An 18,556-nucleotide genomic window follows, 5' to 3' on the forward strand; every position below is an offset into this window, starting at 1 on the left:
AGAAATTGGAGCAGCGACCACCACTATCCATAGGCCCTGGTTACAATATGCATGTAAAAGTATGCGGCAACAGCAACCAGGACTCCTTGAGGGGACGGTTGCCTGGGCGGGTGGTGTGGATCCGACTGAGGGCAACACAAGTAGACAAGATATAGGAGCAGAAGTAGGCCACTCAGCCCCTCAAGCCTGCACTATCAGTCAACACGATTACAGCCGTTCTGCCTGCGACCGCTCTCCACCCTCAGGCTCTCCGTCCCACCAGCACAGAGTTTGAACCCGGTTCTGGCAGGGGTGAATTTGGGGCCTGACTCCCTGCCCTGTGGTGGATGTAGGGGTGCAGTGGGTTGGACCTGCCTTCGAGCAGAGAACTGAAGAAGGAGAAGAAGTGACCTCTCCACCTGTCCCTCCTCCATTAAGACGCTCCCTAAAACCTACCTCTTTCATGAAATGTTTGGTCACTTGTCTTAATCGCTCTTTAAGTGGTTGAGCGTGAAACCTATTCTGGTAATGGAGGAGCCTGTCAGGTGGGGCTGGGGGGCTGGGGGATGGGGGGAGGGGGGGGTCTCAGAGCCAGTGGCTTCCAACCCCAGTGGGAGGGCCACTTGCACAAAGGCTGCACCCATGGCCCAAAATTGGTCGCAGGAGGGACTCTCCCATCGTGCCCAGGAACCTGTCTGCGTGGCCCCTCTGAAATTATCATTAAAATTATGCCTCCGAGGGTGCCTCCGTATTTCGACACCCTTGAGGTCCACTACCTACACCAGCCGCACCCACCTCACCCAGTCCCAGTGGGTGCCTGAGGCTCCCCAGCACCTGGCCCTCTGATTGGGACAGCAGCATCGAATGTTTCTGAAGGTGAATAGGATGTGGAAATCTCAGCTCGAGACACCAAGAATGTAACAGGGCTACTTCACCCTAAAAGTAGTCCGAGGAAAAGGACAGAGCCATTGGCAAGATTTACCCTGATCCCCCCCCCCCCCCCCCCCGCCCCCGCCCTCCCCACCCCCAACATCACACTCTGAGAATTAATCGCTCTTGTTCATAAGCCCAATTTTCTACTCTCTTTCAGACAATCTACCTAATTTCCAACCACCGCACAAAGATTGGGCGCAATCCCACAGTCACGCTGCGCTGGAAAAGCAGCTCGCCGTGGCGCAGTGTGGCCGTTGAAAGCCGGGAGACCCCACTCCCAGGATCTACCCAGCTCGCAACGCGAGATTCAATGAAATCTCGCGAGATGTTACGAGGTGAATCCCGCCATCACTTTTTGGCAAATCTGCATATCAGAGCGAGGCAGCTAGCCTTGCACTCATACAAACATAGAAAATAGGTTCAGGATAGGCCATTCAGCCGTTCGAGCCTGCACCACCATTCAATATGATCAGAGCTGATTGTGCAAATTCAGTATCCCACTCCCGCTTTCTCTCCATATCCCTTGATCCCTTTAGCTGCAAGGGCCATGTCCAGCTCCCTCTTGAATATATCCAACGAACTGGCCCAAACAGCTTTCTGTGGTAGAGAATTCCACAAGTTCACATCTCTCTGAGAGAAAAGATTCTTCCACATCTCAGTCCTGAATGGCTGACCCCTTATTCTCAGGCTGTGACCCCTAGTTCTGGACGTCCCCATCAGGAACATTCTTCTAGCCTGTCCAGTCCCATTAGGATTTTATATGTTTCTATGAGATCCCCTCTCATTCTTCTAAACTCCAGGCAGCACAAGCCCAGTCGATCCAGTCTTTCTTCACATGTCAGTCCTGCCATCTCAGGAATTAGTCTGGTGAACCTTCGCTGGACACCCTCAGTGGCAAAAAGTCCTTCCTCAAACTAGGAGGCCAAAACTGCTCACAATAATCAAGGTGTGGCCTCACCAAGGTCCTGTATAACAGCAGCACAACATCCCTACTCCTCCACTCAAATCCTCTCGATTGAAGGCCAGCATGCCATTAGCTTTCCTCACCACCTGCTGTACCGGCATGCCAACCTTCAGCGACTGTGCCACCATGACACCCAGGTCTCGTTGCACTTACCCTTTTCCTAAACTGCCACCATTAAGATAGTAATCATAGTAATCTGCCTTCTTGTTTTTGCCACCAAAGTGTATAACCTCTCATTTACCCACATTATATTGCATTTGCCAAGTATGAGCAGGTTCCCGAGGTGCGTGAGGCTTTGGAATTCAACCCCTTCATCTCAGAGACCTCGGGCGGGCAGCATTTGGTGCTGGTTCCCGCAAATGGAGACAAGATGAAATGGCACTCGTGGGGGTCTCCAAGGGGATCAGGGCCCCCAGTGCATGCCCTTTGCACAGGGTCATGCCCTGGCACTGCTGGTACCACATGGATACCCTGGTGGCACCCTGGCAGTGTCGCCTCGGTGCCAGCCTGGCATTGCCAAGGTGCCCAGGTGGCGCTGCCAGCCGGCACGGGCACTGCCAGAGTGCCAAGCTAGCATTTTTTGCATGCACGTGATTGGACTGGGGTTGGCTGGCATGGGTGTTGGGAAAGGCAGGGTGTGAAGGGAACCTTGGGGACCCTCCCATATTGCATTTGCACTTGGGGGGGAGTTTGGGCATTCTTCTGGGGGCTTCAGAGATCAGCGTGCCGTTTATAAATGACATCCCGATCTCTCTCTCCAACGGGCAGTTCTGCCAAGCGGAGTTCCCCATTGTTAAAAACGGGGCTATGTGGGGTCTCGACTGCACGTTCCCTGTTCAGGCCCCTTATTCAACGTGAGTCATGTTGAATAGTCATGTGTTTCTTGGCACTGCGAGTGCCGTGAACACACAGATAAATGCGTTCACTCAGGGACTTTGTTCGCTTTTGAGAAAATCTCGACCATGGAGTCTCTCTTTTAGAAAACATTCTTTTGATATTTAGAAGTCACCACAGTTAGTTGGTATCCTCCTTGGGGCATTGAATTGTGAACCAGATCAGCCAATTATATGGAAGAAAACAGTCTTTGAATCTTGTTTCTACTGGACGAAAAGGTTTTAATGAAGGACCAGATGCCAGAGGAAAGGAACGTTGATGCTCTTGCCCTTCCAATAATGATCCTCACCCCACAGCCAGGAATAGTCCTTTCATTTCTTCAATCTGAATTCCAAAATCAGTCCAGGACTTATGGAGCAAACGTCTGGCCATGACAGAAGACTGGAAAATGGAGGGTAGTCTTTCTGTGAAGGGCCACAGGTTCTTAATCGAGACATATAGTTCAGATCAATACCATGTCCTTCCATGAGAGAGGATCAGTGGGCAGAACGTATAAACACAGATCTTTGCAACATGTGTGTGTGTGTGTGTGTATGTGTTTGTGTGCACACACATGTGCAGGTGTGCACGGGTCTATGTTTGTGTGTGCGTGTGAGAGAATATATGAAGGGTGTTGTCACGTCACATCAGGAAACCTCTGAATAGTTTGCTTGCTTGTTCCTACATGGAGAGATTTGGGTGATAATGTTTACAGGAAATTGCAGTCGGTCTTTTGCACCAAGTTAAGCAAACTGTAAGAAACCAGTTCCCAATATAAGAAACAAGTATTTTGTGACAGAATCCCATCAAACCGCTTCTTCATTCTCCATCCCAAACATTTGTTGAGATTTTCTTGCCCCAATTAAAAATGCTTCAACACTCACGTCGATATTTTGTAACTCGTTGCATCCAATTAAACATCCCTTTCATCTACCCCATCGAGATGAGGGTCCAGCCATTACATCACACTGTCTGGGATTTTAATTTTAATTTTTTTTGAAGGCAAGAAATAAAAAGCCTTTTCAATGGCAACCATCTAATGATGAAACATTGTATGTGGCATCGACATCACCTTTTCAATCCAACATCTCTGCAGTGATTAAGGGCTCACCGTTTGGACAATTCTATGGTCGAAGGATCTTTCTCAGAATTCAGTGCTGGACTCTAATTAAATGCGACTACGTGGGGAGCGGGACCATGATGTCACCAGTCCAACTGAACCCTCCAGCACGCTGCCAACCTGTCATGGCTAATTTACCGGCAGACACAAGTGATGGGAGTGAACAAGGAGGGAGAAGAAAAGGAGCTTACTTCAAAGGCCAGTGTCTCATTAGTCGGCCCTGCTGAGTACAGGCTCTCTGGTGTGTTAAACGAGCGCCGGTAGTTGAACGCAGCTCCCCCAAAATTGAACTGCCCTGGCCAGTCGACTGTCCAATCCCCTGTCAGGTGGTATTTGCCGTTCAGGTTGCGCACAGCCAGATAGCTTGTTGAGATCTCCAGCTCTTGAACGTGAACACTGCGAGCTCCGGCCGGTACCGTGACAACAACATAGTACTCTGAGGAACCAAAATAGAAAAAATATAATTAGCAACTTAAAATAAGCAAGTAACTAGAGTCACGATAATCTCAGGTGACCATTGTCCCCTTTGTGGGGGAAAGCTGACTGGGGGTGATTTAACCTGAGGGTCACCACACCTCAGGCAAGGGGAAAGGTTGAGAAGGCGGGGCCTTCATGAATTGCCTCAGCCGGTACGGGAATTGAACCTGCTCTGTTTAATTTAAAATTATGTGCGACATGGAATGTACATGTGGGGATTCACCAGACTGATACTAGGGCTAAAAGGGTTAATCATGAGACCATGTGGCATAGATTATGGTTGTATTTCCTTGACTATGGGGTGATCTAATTGAGGCGTTTAAGATGATTAAAGGGGTTGATAGGTTGGATCAAACTATTTCCTCTGCTGGGGGAGTCCAGAAAAAGGGAACATGATATCAAAATTGGAGTTTGGGCTTCAGGAATAATGTAGGAAGCGCCTCTTTACAAAAAAAGGATACTGTGAATCTGGAACTGTCTTCTTAAAAATAGCTGACTGACTTATGAAATGAAAAAATGAAATGAAAATCGCTTATTGTCACGAGTAGGCTTCAAATGAAGTTACTGTGAAAAGCCCCTAGGCGCCTGTTCGGGGAGGCTGTTATTCCTGTGTCTGTGTCCACAGTGGTGAGCTTTATATTCAGATTCATGTCAAACAGGATGGCTAAATGCTGAAGGCAGAAAGCAGCTCTGGGAATGAACCAGGTGTTATCAATACAGTGAGGACTCCTGACTCAATGAAGTGCATTTTCTTTTTGTCACGTTTTAGATTTTCACTGCTCCTTACCTCTGGTGTGTGTGTGTTGTTACTCCGAGCCCATGAAAAGCATCATCCAGCTGAACAGCATGGGTCACGTTCACGGAAGTGTGCTTTGTATTATGGTTTATGCGTTTATTTTTGATGCTGATCAAAGTCAGAATCGGCAGACCTGAGCAGCAGGCAACACTGAGTTTCGAATGCAACCCCAACCCCACCAGCATCTTTTTGATTGATATCAGAATGAACCTGGGACTCAGAGGGTTAAATGATGAGGATAGATTGCATGGACCTGATTTACATTCCCTTGACAATAGAAGAATAAGCGGTGATCTAATAGAGGTGCTTAAGGTGACTGAAGGATACTATAGGTTAGATAAGAGAGAAACCATTTCCTCTCGTGTGGGGAGTGGATCAAGATTGAGAGGACATAATCTTCAAATTCGAGCTCAGGAGGGAAATCGGGAAGCAATTTTCAATGCTGAAGGTCCTGGAAATCCGGAATTCTCTCTGTCTAAATGGCTGTGGAATCTGAGGGATAATTGGAGCTTGCAAGACCAAAGCGAATACATTTTTCTGAGGTTTGAAAGCATCTATGGTTAAAGAGCTAAAGCGGGTAAATGGAGTTGAGATACAAATGATCCGATGTCTATTTGAATGGTTAAGAAAGGGGGGCTGCATTGCCTCCTCTTGTTCAAATGAAATCTGCCCCTGCTGTGGTTCTAGCCTAGTATTTTCCCCGCATTATTGCCTGTATTCACAGGTTGAAAAGCAAGATACTAGAAAGACCATCCCATATATTTGTTTAAAAGTCGCTAATTAAAACCAATTGTGCAAAAGCTTTCTTTTTAGGAAGGGTTTTTTTTTTAATCCTGGCACGGGATATGGGTGTAGCTGGCTAGGCCAGCATTTGTCGTCCATCCTAATTGCCCTTGAGAAGCTCAAAGTGAACTGCCTTCTTGAACCGCTGTAGTCCATGTGGTGTAGGTCCATCCACAGTGCTGTTGGGAAGGGAGTTCGAGGATTTTGATCCTGCGACAGTGAAGGAATGGTGATAAGAGTTCCAGGTCAGGGTGGTGTGTGGCTTGGAGGAGAATTTGCCAGTGTTTCCATCTATCTGCTGCTGCCCTTGTCCTTCTAGGTGGTAGAGGTCAAATGCTTAAAAGGTTCTGTCGAATGAGCTTTGGTGAGTTGCTGCAGTGCATCTTTCAGATGGTGCACACTGCTACCACTGTCTGTCGGTGGTGGAGGGAGTGAATGGGTTAGTGAATGGGATGCACAAAGCTGATTTGTCCTGGATAGTGTTGAGCATCTTGAGTGCTATTGGAGTAGCACTCATCCAGGCAAGGGGAGAGTATTGCATCACATTCCTGATTTGCGTCTTACAGATGGTGGACAGGTTTTGGGAAATCAGGAGGTGAGTTCCGCTGTGCAGAATTCCTAGCCTTTGACCTGCTCTTGTAGCCACAGTATTTATATGACTGATCCAGCTCAGCTTCTGGTCACTGGGAACTCCGAGGATGTTAGTGGGGGATTTAGCAATGGAAATGCCATTGAATGTCAAAGGGAGGTGGTTGTCTCTGGTTGGAGATGGTCATTGCCTGGCACCTATTTGATTTGAATGCTACTTGCCGCTTATCAGCCCAAGCCTGGATATTGTCCAAAATTTGTTGCGTTTGGACATGGACTACTTCAGTATCTGGGGGGTTGCGAATAGTGTTGATCCTTGTGCAATCATCAGCGAAATTCCTCAATTCTCATCTTATGATGGAAGGAATGACACTGATGAAGCAGCTAAAGATGGTTGGGCCAAGGACACGACCCTGAGGAACTCCTGCAGTAATATCCGGGAATAAGATGATTGACTTCTTCCTTTGTGCTAAGTTTTACAACCAATGGAGTATTTTCCCCCTGATTCACATTGACTCCAGTTTTGCTGGGGCTCTTTGATGTCACATTTGGTCAAATGCTGCCTTAATCTCAAAGGCAGCCACTCTCATCTCACCTCTTCAGTTCAGCTCTTTTGTCCATATTTCGAGCAAGGCTGTAACGCGTTTAGGTACTGAGTGGCACTGGCGGAACCCAAATTGAGGGTCAGTGAGCCGATTATTGCTGAGTAAGTGTTGCTTGATAGCAATATTGGCACCACTTTCCATTACTTTGCTGATAATTGAGAGGAAGCTGGCTGGGTGGTAATTGGCTGGGTTGGATTTCTCCTATTTTGTTGTGGACAGCACATATGTGGGCAGTTTTCCACATTATCAGGTAGATAGCCACCAGTGTTGTAGCTGTACTGGAATAGTTTGCTGAGGGGCAGAGGTAGCCTGGAGCCCAAGTCTTCAGTACTATTGCCAGGGTTTTGTCAAGACCCATAGTCATTACCTGTCTCCAATGCCTTCAGCTGTTTCTTGATAAATGTGGTGAATTGAATTGGCTGATAATTGCTGTCAGTGATGCTCGGAACCGCCACCTTTTGTACTGAAGTACTAGGCTCCCCCATCATTGAGGGTGTGGATATTTGCAGGGCCCTCCTCCTCCTGCTAGCTGTTTCATTCTCAATCACCATTTACGACTGGATGTGTCCGGACTGCAGAGCTTTGACAGATTTTACCTTTGGATAAGGAAGAGATTCCTGATTTCACCCTTGAAAGGCTGAGCTCCAGGTCTACCATGATGTCCGACCAAAGGAAATAAATCTTCCCCTGTCACCTCTCTCGGAAAGGGCAAAAAGATATTTTCTGTTCGACGAATCAGAAAATGCCATTCACATTTGAAACTTCAGAAAATGCCATTCATCTTTGAAACTGGCAGAAAACTATTGTCTTCTGGTTGTATTAATTTAGCCTCTGGCAGTTTGTGGCTTCCAAGAGTCCGTTGAAAGTGACACTGTTCCTTCAAACCATCTTGTACCGCTTGTTCAGAATCCATAGCAGTCTTCAGAACAGAGGAGGGCTTTTGAAATTCAGTGACTGAGTCAAATCTCCCCAAGGGAATTTAATCTTTGCTTCACAACAGACAACATTAAGAAAATATAGAGAAAGAGAAAAGTGAGGTGGGGTGGCAGCACTGATAAAAGAAGATGTCAGAAGGCGAGGATTTCCTCAAGGGGGCAAAGGACAGAGGCCATTTGGTTAGACGTCATGAAGCAAGAAAGGCAAGATCACATGACTTCGGGTATTAAATCGGCCTCCAAATAGTAAGACAGTCCAGAGGGACAAATCTGCAGGGAAATCGCAGAGGTGAGCGGGGACTCTATATCAGGGGAATTTAATTACCCAAACATCGATTGGGATAATGCAGGAGTAAAGGGTAAGAAGGGGGAGAAGTTTCTGAAAGGTGTTCAGAAGAACTTCCTGAGTCAGCGCGTTCTCGGTCCATCTGGAAAGGGGGCAGTGCTCGACCTGGTGCTGGGGAATGAGGTGAGTCAAGTGGAATATTTATGTAAGAGTGAGCATCATACAATCAGGTTTAGATTATTAATGGAGAGGGACAGGATCTGGTGGGCCCCCTGTTGGTGCGAGCCTTCAATGAGACATGGGAGGGGGGGGCTTTGTCCCCGACGATGTCGCGGGCACTGATCTCTCTGATCCTGAAGCGGGATAAGGACCCCTTGCAGTGTGGATCATACAGGCCTATCTCGCTCCTCAATGTTGAGGCTAAGTTGCTGGCGAATATCCTGGCCACCAGGATAGAGGACTGTGTGCCAGGGGTGATACACGAGGATGAGACAGGATTTGTCAAGGGACGGCAGCTCAACACGAATATGCGGAGACTGCTAAATGTTATTATGATGCTGGCAGTGGAGGGGGAGGCGGAGATAGTGGTGGCGCTGGATTCGGAGAAAGCGTTTGATAGAGTTGAGTGGGGGTACCTGTGGGAGGTGCTGGAGCGGTTCGGATTCGGGGAGGGATTCATCAAATGGGTGAGGCTGCTCTACGCGGCTCCGATGGCAAGTGTAGTTACCAATGGAAGGAGATCGGAGTACTTTAGGCTCTACCGTGGGACCAGGCAGGGGTGCCCCCTGTCCCCCTTGCTCTTTGCACTGGCGATTGAACCTTTGGCTATGGCGTTGAGGGAGTCAGGGAGATGGAGGGGTCTAGTGCAGGGTGGGGAGGAACATCGGGTATCGCTGTATGCGGACGACCTGCTGTTGTATGTGGCGGATCCAGAAGGGGGAATGCCGGGGGTGATGGAGCTGTTAGCGGAATTTGGGGGCTTCTCGGGCTATAAGTTAAATTTAGGCAAGTGCGAGGTATTTGTAGTATATCCGGGTGATCAGGAGGAGGGCAGTGAAGAGTTTCCGATACCTGGGGGTGCAGGTGGCCAGGAGTTGGGGGACTCTCCATAAGCTTAATTTTACCAGGCTGGTGGAGCAGATGGAGGAGGAATTTAAAAGGTGGGACATGGTGCCGCTATCGTTGGCGGGTAGAGTGCAGTCCGTCAAAATGACGGTTCTCCCGAGGTTCTTGTTCCTTTTTCAGTGTTTGCCCATCTTTATCCCTAGGGCCTTTTTTAGAAGGGTGACTAGCAGCATCATGAGCTTTGTTTGGGCGCATGGGACCCCGAGGGTGAAGAGGGTCTTCTTGGAGTGGGGTAGAGATGGGGGGGGGGCTGGCGTTACCCAATCTCTCAGGGTATTATTGGGCGGCCAATGTGTCGATGGTGCGCAAGTGGGTAATGGAGGGGGAGGGGGCAGCATGGAAATGGATGGAGAGGGCGTCCTGTGGAGATACAAGCCTGGGGGCCCTGGTAACGGTGCCGTGGTCGCTCCCCCCTATGAGGTATACCACGAGTCCGGTGGTGGAGGCTACCCTCAACATTTGGGGGCAGTGGAGGCGACATAGGGGAGAAGTGGGGGGCTCGATGGAGGCTCCGTTAAGGGGGAACCATAGGTTCGTCCCGGGGAACATTGATGGGGGATTTCAGGGTTGGCACAGGGCGGGCATCAGACAGCTGAGGGACCTGTTTATTGATGGGAGGTTTGCGAGCCTGGGGGAGTTGAAGGAGAAATTTGGGCTCCCCCGGGAAATATGTTCAGGTATCTGCAGGTAAAGGCATTTGCTAGACGGCAGGTGGAGGGATTCCCTTCGCTTCCCGCGAGGGGGGTGAGTGACAGGGTGCTTTCTGGGGTCTGGGTCGGAGAGGGGAAGATATCTGATATCTACAAGGTTATGCAGGAGGCGGAGGAGGCGTCAGTAGAGGAGCTGAAAGCTAAGTGGGAGGGGGAACTTGGGGAACAGATCGAAGACGGGACATGGGCTGATGCCCTGGAGAGGGTTAATTCTTCCTCCTCGTGTGCGCGGCTTAGCCTCATCCAATTCAAGGTGCTGCACCGGGCCCACATGACTGGGACGAGGATGAGTAGGTTCTTTGGGGGTGAAGACAGGTGTGTCAGGTGCTCAGGGAGTCCAGCGAACCATGCCCATATGGGCATGCTCAGCACTGGAGGAGTTCTGGAAGGGGGTGGCGAGGACGGTGTCGAGGGTGGTGGGATCCAGGGTCAAGCCAGGATGGGGACTCGCGATTTTTGGGGTTGGGGTGGAGCCGGGAGTGCAGGAGGCGAAAGAGGCCGGTGTGCTGGCCTTTGCGTCCCTAGTAGCCCGGCGAAGGATTTTGCTACAATGGAAGGATGCGAGGCCCCCAAGCGTGGAGACCTGGATCAATGACATGGCGGGTTTCATTAAGCTAGAGAAGGTCAAATTCGCCCTGAGAGGGTCGGTACAAGGGTTCTTTAGGCGGTGGCAACCTTTCCTCGACTTTCTGGCTCAACGATAGGGTACGGGGACAGTAGCAGCAGCAACCCGGGGGGAAGGGGGAGGGAAAAGGGAGGGGGGGACGAGGGGGACGAGGGGGACGATGACTATGTTTGTTTATTTAATTTAAATTTATTTTTAAGTTCTTTTGTTGTTCATTGGGGTTGGGGGGGTGGGGGGATGTGATACATGCGTTGATACGGTCTGGGGGGTGTTACAGTTATTATGGGTTATTTTGTTACATTTCATTGTTTGTCGTTATGTTTTATATTTTCTGTAAAAAATTCCAATAAAAATTATTTAAAAAAAAAAAATTAATGGAGAGGGACAAGGAACAATCTAATATAGAACTTCTACATTGGAAGAGAGATCATTTCAATGCGATGAGAAGAGCTGTAGCCAGGGTAGCATGGGACCAGAGGTTGAAAGGATAAACTGTAACAGAAAATAAATGCTTCAGATACAGCATAAGTACATTCCAACAAAGGAGAAAGATAAAGGAAGCCATAAATGGCAAGGGAGGTAGAGATTGTGAAGCACAAATGATGCACATCAGGTGAATTCTTCAAGCAAGAACCAAGCTCAATGCAACAGGTTCAGAGCTCAGGTGAAGAGGGAAATAAGAGGGAATATTTGAAATAGAATGGCAGTCAGCATAAAAAGAGAGTGCAAAAACCTTCTACCTGCATGGGCGATGAGGGCAATTATATGCCTACAGGTGCAGGGCTAGGCAAGAATACTTGATTTCTTTGTGTGATGTTTATGAGGAAAGGGGAATCTGAAAATGTATTGGGAGAAGCGGAGATCGTGGAGGCAATTTGTAAAGTAAAAATTGAAAGGGAGGAGGTACTGAAAAGGCTGTGTCTGCTTAGGTTAGATAAGTTATCTGGTCAGGATGGCCCACATCAAAGATTGCAAAAGGAAGTGGGTTTTTAAAATATTTATTTATGGGATTTGGCCATTGCTAGAAGTTATTGCCCATCCTTAATTGCCTTTCAGGAGGAAGTTAACAGTCAACCACATTGCTGTGGGCCTGGAGTCACGTGTAGGCCAGATTTCCTTCCACAAAGCACATTACTGAAACAGATGGGTTTTTAACCACAATCGACAATGGTTTCATGGTCATCATTAGACCTAATTTCAAGACTTTTACTGAATTTGATTTTCACCATCTGCAGTGGTAGGATTCAAACCCAGGCCGCCAAGTGCAATACCCTGGGTTTCTTGATGACTAGTCGAGTGACGATACCACTATGCCATTGCCTCACAAAAGGCCTGCCTTAATCTTTCAAGGTCATCTCAAGATCTTACCCAGATATGGAGGCGGTACAAGAGGATTGGAGAGTGGGAAATGCGCTACCCTTATTCAAGAAAGGGTGTAAGGACGAGAACAGGGTAATTAGTTTAATACCTGTGGAGGGCAAGGTTTTCAAATCCTTAATCAGGGAAACAAATTCAACCGGAACTTGGAGAGTTCTGAGTTAATTAAGGAGAGCTGGCATGGATTCCTAAAAGGACAGATCATGCCTGACTAATCGAAATTAATCTTATAACAATGTGACAGAGAAAGTTGATGAAGAGAATGCAGTGGATGTTGTCGATATGGACTTTAGGAATGCATTTCGCAAGGGTCCACTTAAAAGACTGGTTGACAGAACTGATGCTCATAGAACCGGAGGGTCAGTGTGTGATTGGATTTTTAAAAATGACTTAAGGACAGAAGGCAGCGCGTCAGGTTCAGATACATAGAATTTACAGCACGGAAGGAGGCCATTCGGCCCATCGAGTCTGCACCGGCTCTTGGAAAGAGCATCCTACCCAAGGTCAACACCTCCACCCTATCCCCATAACCCAGTAGCCCCACCCAACATAAAGGGCAATTTTGGACACTAAGGGCAATTTAGCATGGCCAATCCACCTAACCTGCACATCTGTGGACTGTGGGAGGAAACCGGAGTACCCGGAGGAAACCCACGCACACATGGGAAGGATGTGCAGACTCTGCACAGACAGTGACCCAAGCCGGAATCGAACCTGGGACCCTGGAGCTGTGAAGCGATTGTGCTATCCACAATGCTACCGTGCTGCCCTTAATGGTAGTTTTTCAGACTACTCAAGGGTTTTTCTCAAGGGTCAGCGCGAGGGCCAATGCAATATATAATGCAATATATATGTAATGTTCTATGTTCTATGGGAATAGTGTAGATGGGCCTTAGAGCGGTTTCACAGGTCGGCGCAACATTGAGGGCCGAAGGGCCTGGACTGCGCTGTAATGTTCTATGTTCTATAAGTGATTGGATTTTGGAATATGGAATAAAGTTTCAAAATCTGCCAAGGTACCAAACTTGGATGTGTTGCAAACAATAAGAATGTGACAAATAGAAAAATAGGTCACGGATGGGTAGACAAGTGGCAGATGGAATTTAACACCAAGAAGTGTGAGGTGATGCATTTTGCCAGAAGGGATGAAGAGAAGCAAACGGGACTTCCTGACATAATTCTAGAAAGTATGTGGGGACAGAAGGACCTGGGGGATGCAGCTGTATTGATTTTTGAAAGTGGCAGGTCATATTGCGAGAATGGTTAGCAAAGATTATGGGATCTCGGTATTCATGAACAGAGGCGTAAAGTACAAAGGCAGGAAACAAAAACAGAAAATACTGAACAATCTCCACAGGTCTGGCAGCATCTGCGGAGAGAGAAGGGAGCTAACGTATTGATTCTGGATGACTCTTTGTAAAAGCTAGGGAGAACTGGAAATGGGATCACATTTGTACCGTTGTGGGGGGGGGAGGGGGGGGGTGCGTGGAGGGGGGGGGTGCGTGGGGGGAGGGAGGTCAGCATTTTGCAGGGACTGTTCCCTCCGGGTTACCCTGTTCCACTCCTCCATTACTGTAGCCATCTAAGATGGCCACCTGCAAAGGACCATGGGAATTACGGCCAACCCAGGACTCAGACAGATACAGAGCCTATGTGTATTTGAAACACAGGTAACCAGACCTGATCGAAACCCTCTCCACTCGTTTGCATTTTAATGGCCCGTTTCCCAGCACAATATGACTCCAATCAAGCAACCAATACAGCCACAGACTGATCGGCGCCAATCCTTTTACTCAGAAAGCCCAACTGCCAAGGCCAATGACCGCTAAGGACCCGCACAGCCACAAAGACACCCGCCCCTTTATTGGCCGAAATCAAAGACCGTGATCAGAGCCTTGTCGAACTATTGGGTCCAAGGTTAAGGACCGCCCCAAAGAGCGCGAAATCCCAGAGGGATAAAAAAGAGGACACAGCCATGTGTTCTGTCTCTTTTGGATCTGGCCTGTGCCAAACCAATTGCAGCAGGAACAGCCAGCCAAGTTCAAGACCAACGATTGCTACCTGACGGATGAGCCCAGCAGAGACAGAGCCACTTTCTTCGAACCAGCCAAGTGAAATTCAGATAAAGGCCTTATCCATTTGCACAGTGCCGGTCGCCCTGAAGTTAAGTATAGGTTATTGTAGCTGATAGGTGTAGTTCAACTCGTAGTAGATATTGTGTTTGCATGTCGAAGTAATTCTTGTGTATGTAAATAAACCATCTTTTGAACTAACTAACTGGTTGTGTGGTCATTTGATTTGATATCAGGGAAGGCTTGTGGTTCAACAATATCATTAATATTAGCAACAGTATTGGCCACGCTGTTGGGATCAAATCACAGTAAGTCTTACAACACCAGGTTAAAGTCCAACATGTTTGTTTCAAACACTAGCTTTCGGAGCGCAGCTCCTTCCTCAGCTGAATGAACGGGTGGAGCTCCAACAGTTCCAACGCGCCACAGCAAAAAATCCCACCGACCTCATCAGAAGACAAACACGGGACACAACCGACAGAGTACCCTTCGTCATCCAGTACTTTCCCTGAGTGAAGAAACTACGACATCTTCTTTGCAGCCTCCAACACGTCATCGATGAAGATGAACATCTTGCCAAGGTCATCCCCACACCCCCACTACTTGCCTTCAAACAACCGCGCAACCTCAAATAAACCATTCTTTGCAGCAAACTACCCAGCCGTCAGAACAGCGACCACGACACCACACAACCCTGCCATGGTAATCACTGCAAGACGTGCCAGATCATCGACATGGATACCACCATTACACGTGAGAACACCACTCACCAGGTACATACTCGTGCGACCTGGCCAATGTTGTCTACCTCATACGCTGCAGGAAAGGATGTCCCGAAGCATGGTACATTGGCGAGACCATGCAGGCGCTGCGACAATGAATGAACGGACATCGCGCAACAATCACGAGGCAGGAATTTTCCCTTCCAGTCGGGAACACTTCAGCAGTCAAGGGCATTCAGCCTCTGATCTCCGGGTAAGCGTTCTCCAATGCGGCCTTCAGGACGCGCGACAATGTGGAATCGCTGAGCAGAAACTTGTAGCCAAGTTCCGCACACATGAGTACGGCCTCAACCGGGACCTGGGATTCATGTTGCATTACGTTCATCCCCCACCTCTGGCCTGGGCTTTCAAAATCCTACCGACTGTCCTGGCTAGAGACAATTCACACTTCTTTAACCTGGGGTTACCCCTATCTCTGGATCTGTAAAGACTCAATTACCTGCAAATGCTTGCATTCTAAGCATTGTCTGGCATCTTTGAATTTGTCTATATATATGTTACTGGAACATACCTCTTCATTCACCTGAGGAAGGAACAGTGCTCCAAAAGCTAGGGCGCGATTCTCCGCAAATGCGGCGAGTCGTAAAGGCTGCCATGAAACTGGCCGTGTTTCACGGCAGCCTCCGCGCCCCCTCCCGGGACCCGATTCTCCCCCCCGGGCGGGGCTAGCAGCGCGGCCCCGTGAAGAACGGCATCGCGGGCTTGGCGACCGTCGCTAAACCCACGCGCCAAGCGTCACGGCGGCTGACGCGCACAATGACGTCAGCCGCGCATGCGCGGGTTGGACGGCTCCAACCCGCGCATGCGCGGATGACGTCATCACGCATATGCATCAAACCCGCGCATGCGCAGGCCGTCATGCCCCTCAGCCGCCCCGCGGACTGATCCTGCGGGGAGGCGGAGGAACAAATAGTGCGCGGGTATCGGACCCGCTGCCCGCGATCGGTGCCCACCGAACGCAGGCCCATGCCACCCTCCATGCCACAAATTCAAATATGCAAGACAATGCATTAGCAAGGCATAGATGCAAGGCAACGCATTGTTTTGCATCTTTGACTTTGTCTATATATATGTATCTGGAACCTACTTCTTCATTCACCTGAGGAAGGAGCAGTGCTCTGAAAGCTAGTGATTTGAAACAAACCTGTTGGACTCTAACCTGATGTTGTAAGATTTCTTACTGTGCTCACCCCAGCCCAACGCCGGCATCTCCACATCATCAATAACCCCCATTTACATCCCCTTTGTCTTTCTGTCCACAGCATCTTTGTCAATTACTGCCTATCGCTGGCCCCCTATCCAGCCCCACCGCTCCACGCTCCCCCCACAACAAGAGAAATCTGACCCTATTTCCAGTTCTCTGCAGCTTTGTTAAAGAGTCACCCAGACGTGAAACGTTAGCTCCCTTCCCTCTTCACAGATGCTGTTAGACCTGCTGAGATTGTCCAGTATTACCTGTTTTTGTTTCAGATTCCAGCATCCACAGTAATTTGCCTTTAACAAAGGTTGGGAAGTTATTTTGAACCTTTATGAAGCTCTGGAAAGGGCTGCCTACGATTGTGGTCACACTTTTAGGGAAGGGTGCAAAGGCCCTGGAGACGGTTCAGAGGAGGTTCACCAGAATGCTTCCAGAAATGGGAAATTTTCATTCCAAGGATTGGTTGGGAAGGCTGGAGCTTTCCTCTTTGTAACAAAGGAGATTGATGGGAGCTATGATGGAGGTGTACAAGATTAGGACAGACTTAAAAAAAGTAGGCAAGAAAAAATGCTTCTCATTAGCTGACTGTACAAGGACTAAGGGAGCACGGATTTCAGATTTTACGTAGGATTTTCAAGGGAAATTTGAGGAAGAACATTTTTACACCGTGAGTGGTAGTGACCTGGGAACTTGGTTCCCATAATGGTGGCGGAAGCAGAAACAGTCAATGACTTCAAAGGAAAACTGGATGGGAAGTTGAAGGAAATCAATTTTCATGGGGACTGAGCCAAGAATTGGGACTGACTGAATTGTGCAGCAGGGAACCAGAGTGGTTCTGTGCCCTGAATGACTCTATGACATTAGCTGAGGGAAGAATGTACAGCACACTTCTCCAATACTGTTTGTTTCTGATATACTTGCCATTCGCCCTGTGCTGTTGATGGTACTGCCCTCTGAAGAACTTGCAAGTTGAATTGTCTCCATTGCATACTCCGCAAGCATCCACGACAGCCTTTGATCCCAGTACACGGTCGCATCCCACTGCCTGAAGGAACAGTTCACCAATTATGCTTCAATCAGCTACCTTAGCATAGATTGGGATTGCGCCTAGGGCCTCTTTGTTGTGCCTGGCCCAGCTAATCGCTGTCTGAACCAGCAATTATGGGAGTTCCTGCCCACGGTCTGTTTAACACCCACATTGCATGACAATGCTTGACAGGGTGCTCAGGCAGCCAAATGATTTCTTGGCTTCTGGCAATGTTTCTTGAGGCGAGGCACAACAACAGCCGAGAAAAAAAACAACTTGGTTGGTATGCTCTCTCTGAAAGTTTTGTGGTGTAATGGGGAATAATCAGAGATGTTGGGGGATGTAGTATAAGGGATTAACTCTAACTGTGTGAGAATGCTAATGAGACAGTGTACATCATCACAGGAAGTGACACAGTGACTGGTGATCTTGCTGTCTCTTGTAGATCTCTTGGCAGGGAAGTCACAGTAAGATATAATCCAATAAGGTTAACATTTCCTTCACCTCAGCAGACTGCAAATATTCTGTGTTAACACAACGAGACCAAGATTATTAATGTATCTGCTCATCCTTTTGACAACTGGACTAGATTAGGACCATTTGTGCAGTGAAGGCCTTCTCACCTTCCACAAGACCATGGCAGAATTCACTGAAACAGCAATGTCAATTGTTTTTCCTTTCCTACTGTATGTGAAAGTCAATAGCGACAACCCAGCGAGTTGAACTTTCAGATTTCGGGCTCCTAAAGTTAAATCTCCCGAACCTGACTGGAATTTACAGTCAGAAATTCCTGAAGAGATGAGCCAGTTGACCTTGACCAGGGTCAGTTGTCGGAGGGGTGAGGTTGGGGGGGGGGGGGGTTGAAAAACTGAGCTGGGATGGATCTATCCACACTCCGCTGTGAGAGCAAATGGAGCACACGTCCACCAACTCAAGTGATTACAGTGATGAAAAGCTAACTCAAAGAAAATCAAAGACAACACGCTATGTGTGCAAGAGAGAGCTAAATATTTTACCTCACAAACACCATCGATGCAAACGTCAAATTTATTCTCTACGCAGCGAGTTCCATCCTTCACTTTGTTGGACATGGCAAAGAAGAAGTCAAAATCTTCAGCTATGCAGTACAACTTGCAAACATCCTCATCTGTAAAGACAAAATAAGGGATCATGTCACTTAACGACATACCACAGGGTGGTCTGCAGAGGCTGTATATATATATAACCGTCAACAACTAAAGCCGGGTCAATTCGCACCAGCATTTATGTGTTGCAGATTGTATCTCATCAGGCAATGACAG

At 48.3% G+C, this 18,556-nt stretch overlaps 1 protein-coding gene across 1 annotated transcript in view; it reads right to left on the bottom strand.

Moving 5' to 3' along the window:
• adamts18 (ADAM metallopeptidase with thrombospondin type 1 motif, 18) overlaps positions 1 to 18,556 on the bottom strand; it is a 277,450-nt gene that overhangs the window by 68,189 nt on the left and 190,705 nt on the right. The window contains exons 14-16 of the mRNA XM_038806242.1: positions 18,272 to 18,402; positions 17,150 to 17,273; positions 4,061 to 4,305 (exon numbers count right to left, since the gene is read on the bottom strand). Coding sequence (XP_038662170.1) covers positions 4,061 to 4,305; positions 17,150 to 17,273; positions 18,272 to 18,402 — 500 coding nt within the window. The remainder of the gene's footprint in view (positions 1 to 4,060; positions 4,306 to 17,149; positions 17,274 to 18,271; positions 18,403 to 18,556) is intronic.

Source organism: Scyliorhinus canicula, chromosome 9, assembly GCF_902713615.1.
Source record: "Scyliorhinus canicula chromosome 9, sScyCan1.1, whole genome shotgun sequence".
NCBI classification, from domain to species: Eukaryota; Metazoa; Chordata; class Chondrichthyes; order Carcharhiniformes; family Scyliorhinidae; genus Scyliorhinus; species Scyliorhinus canicula.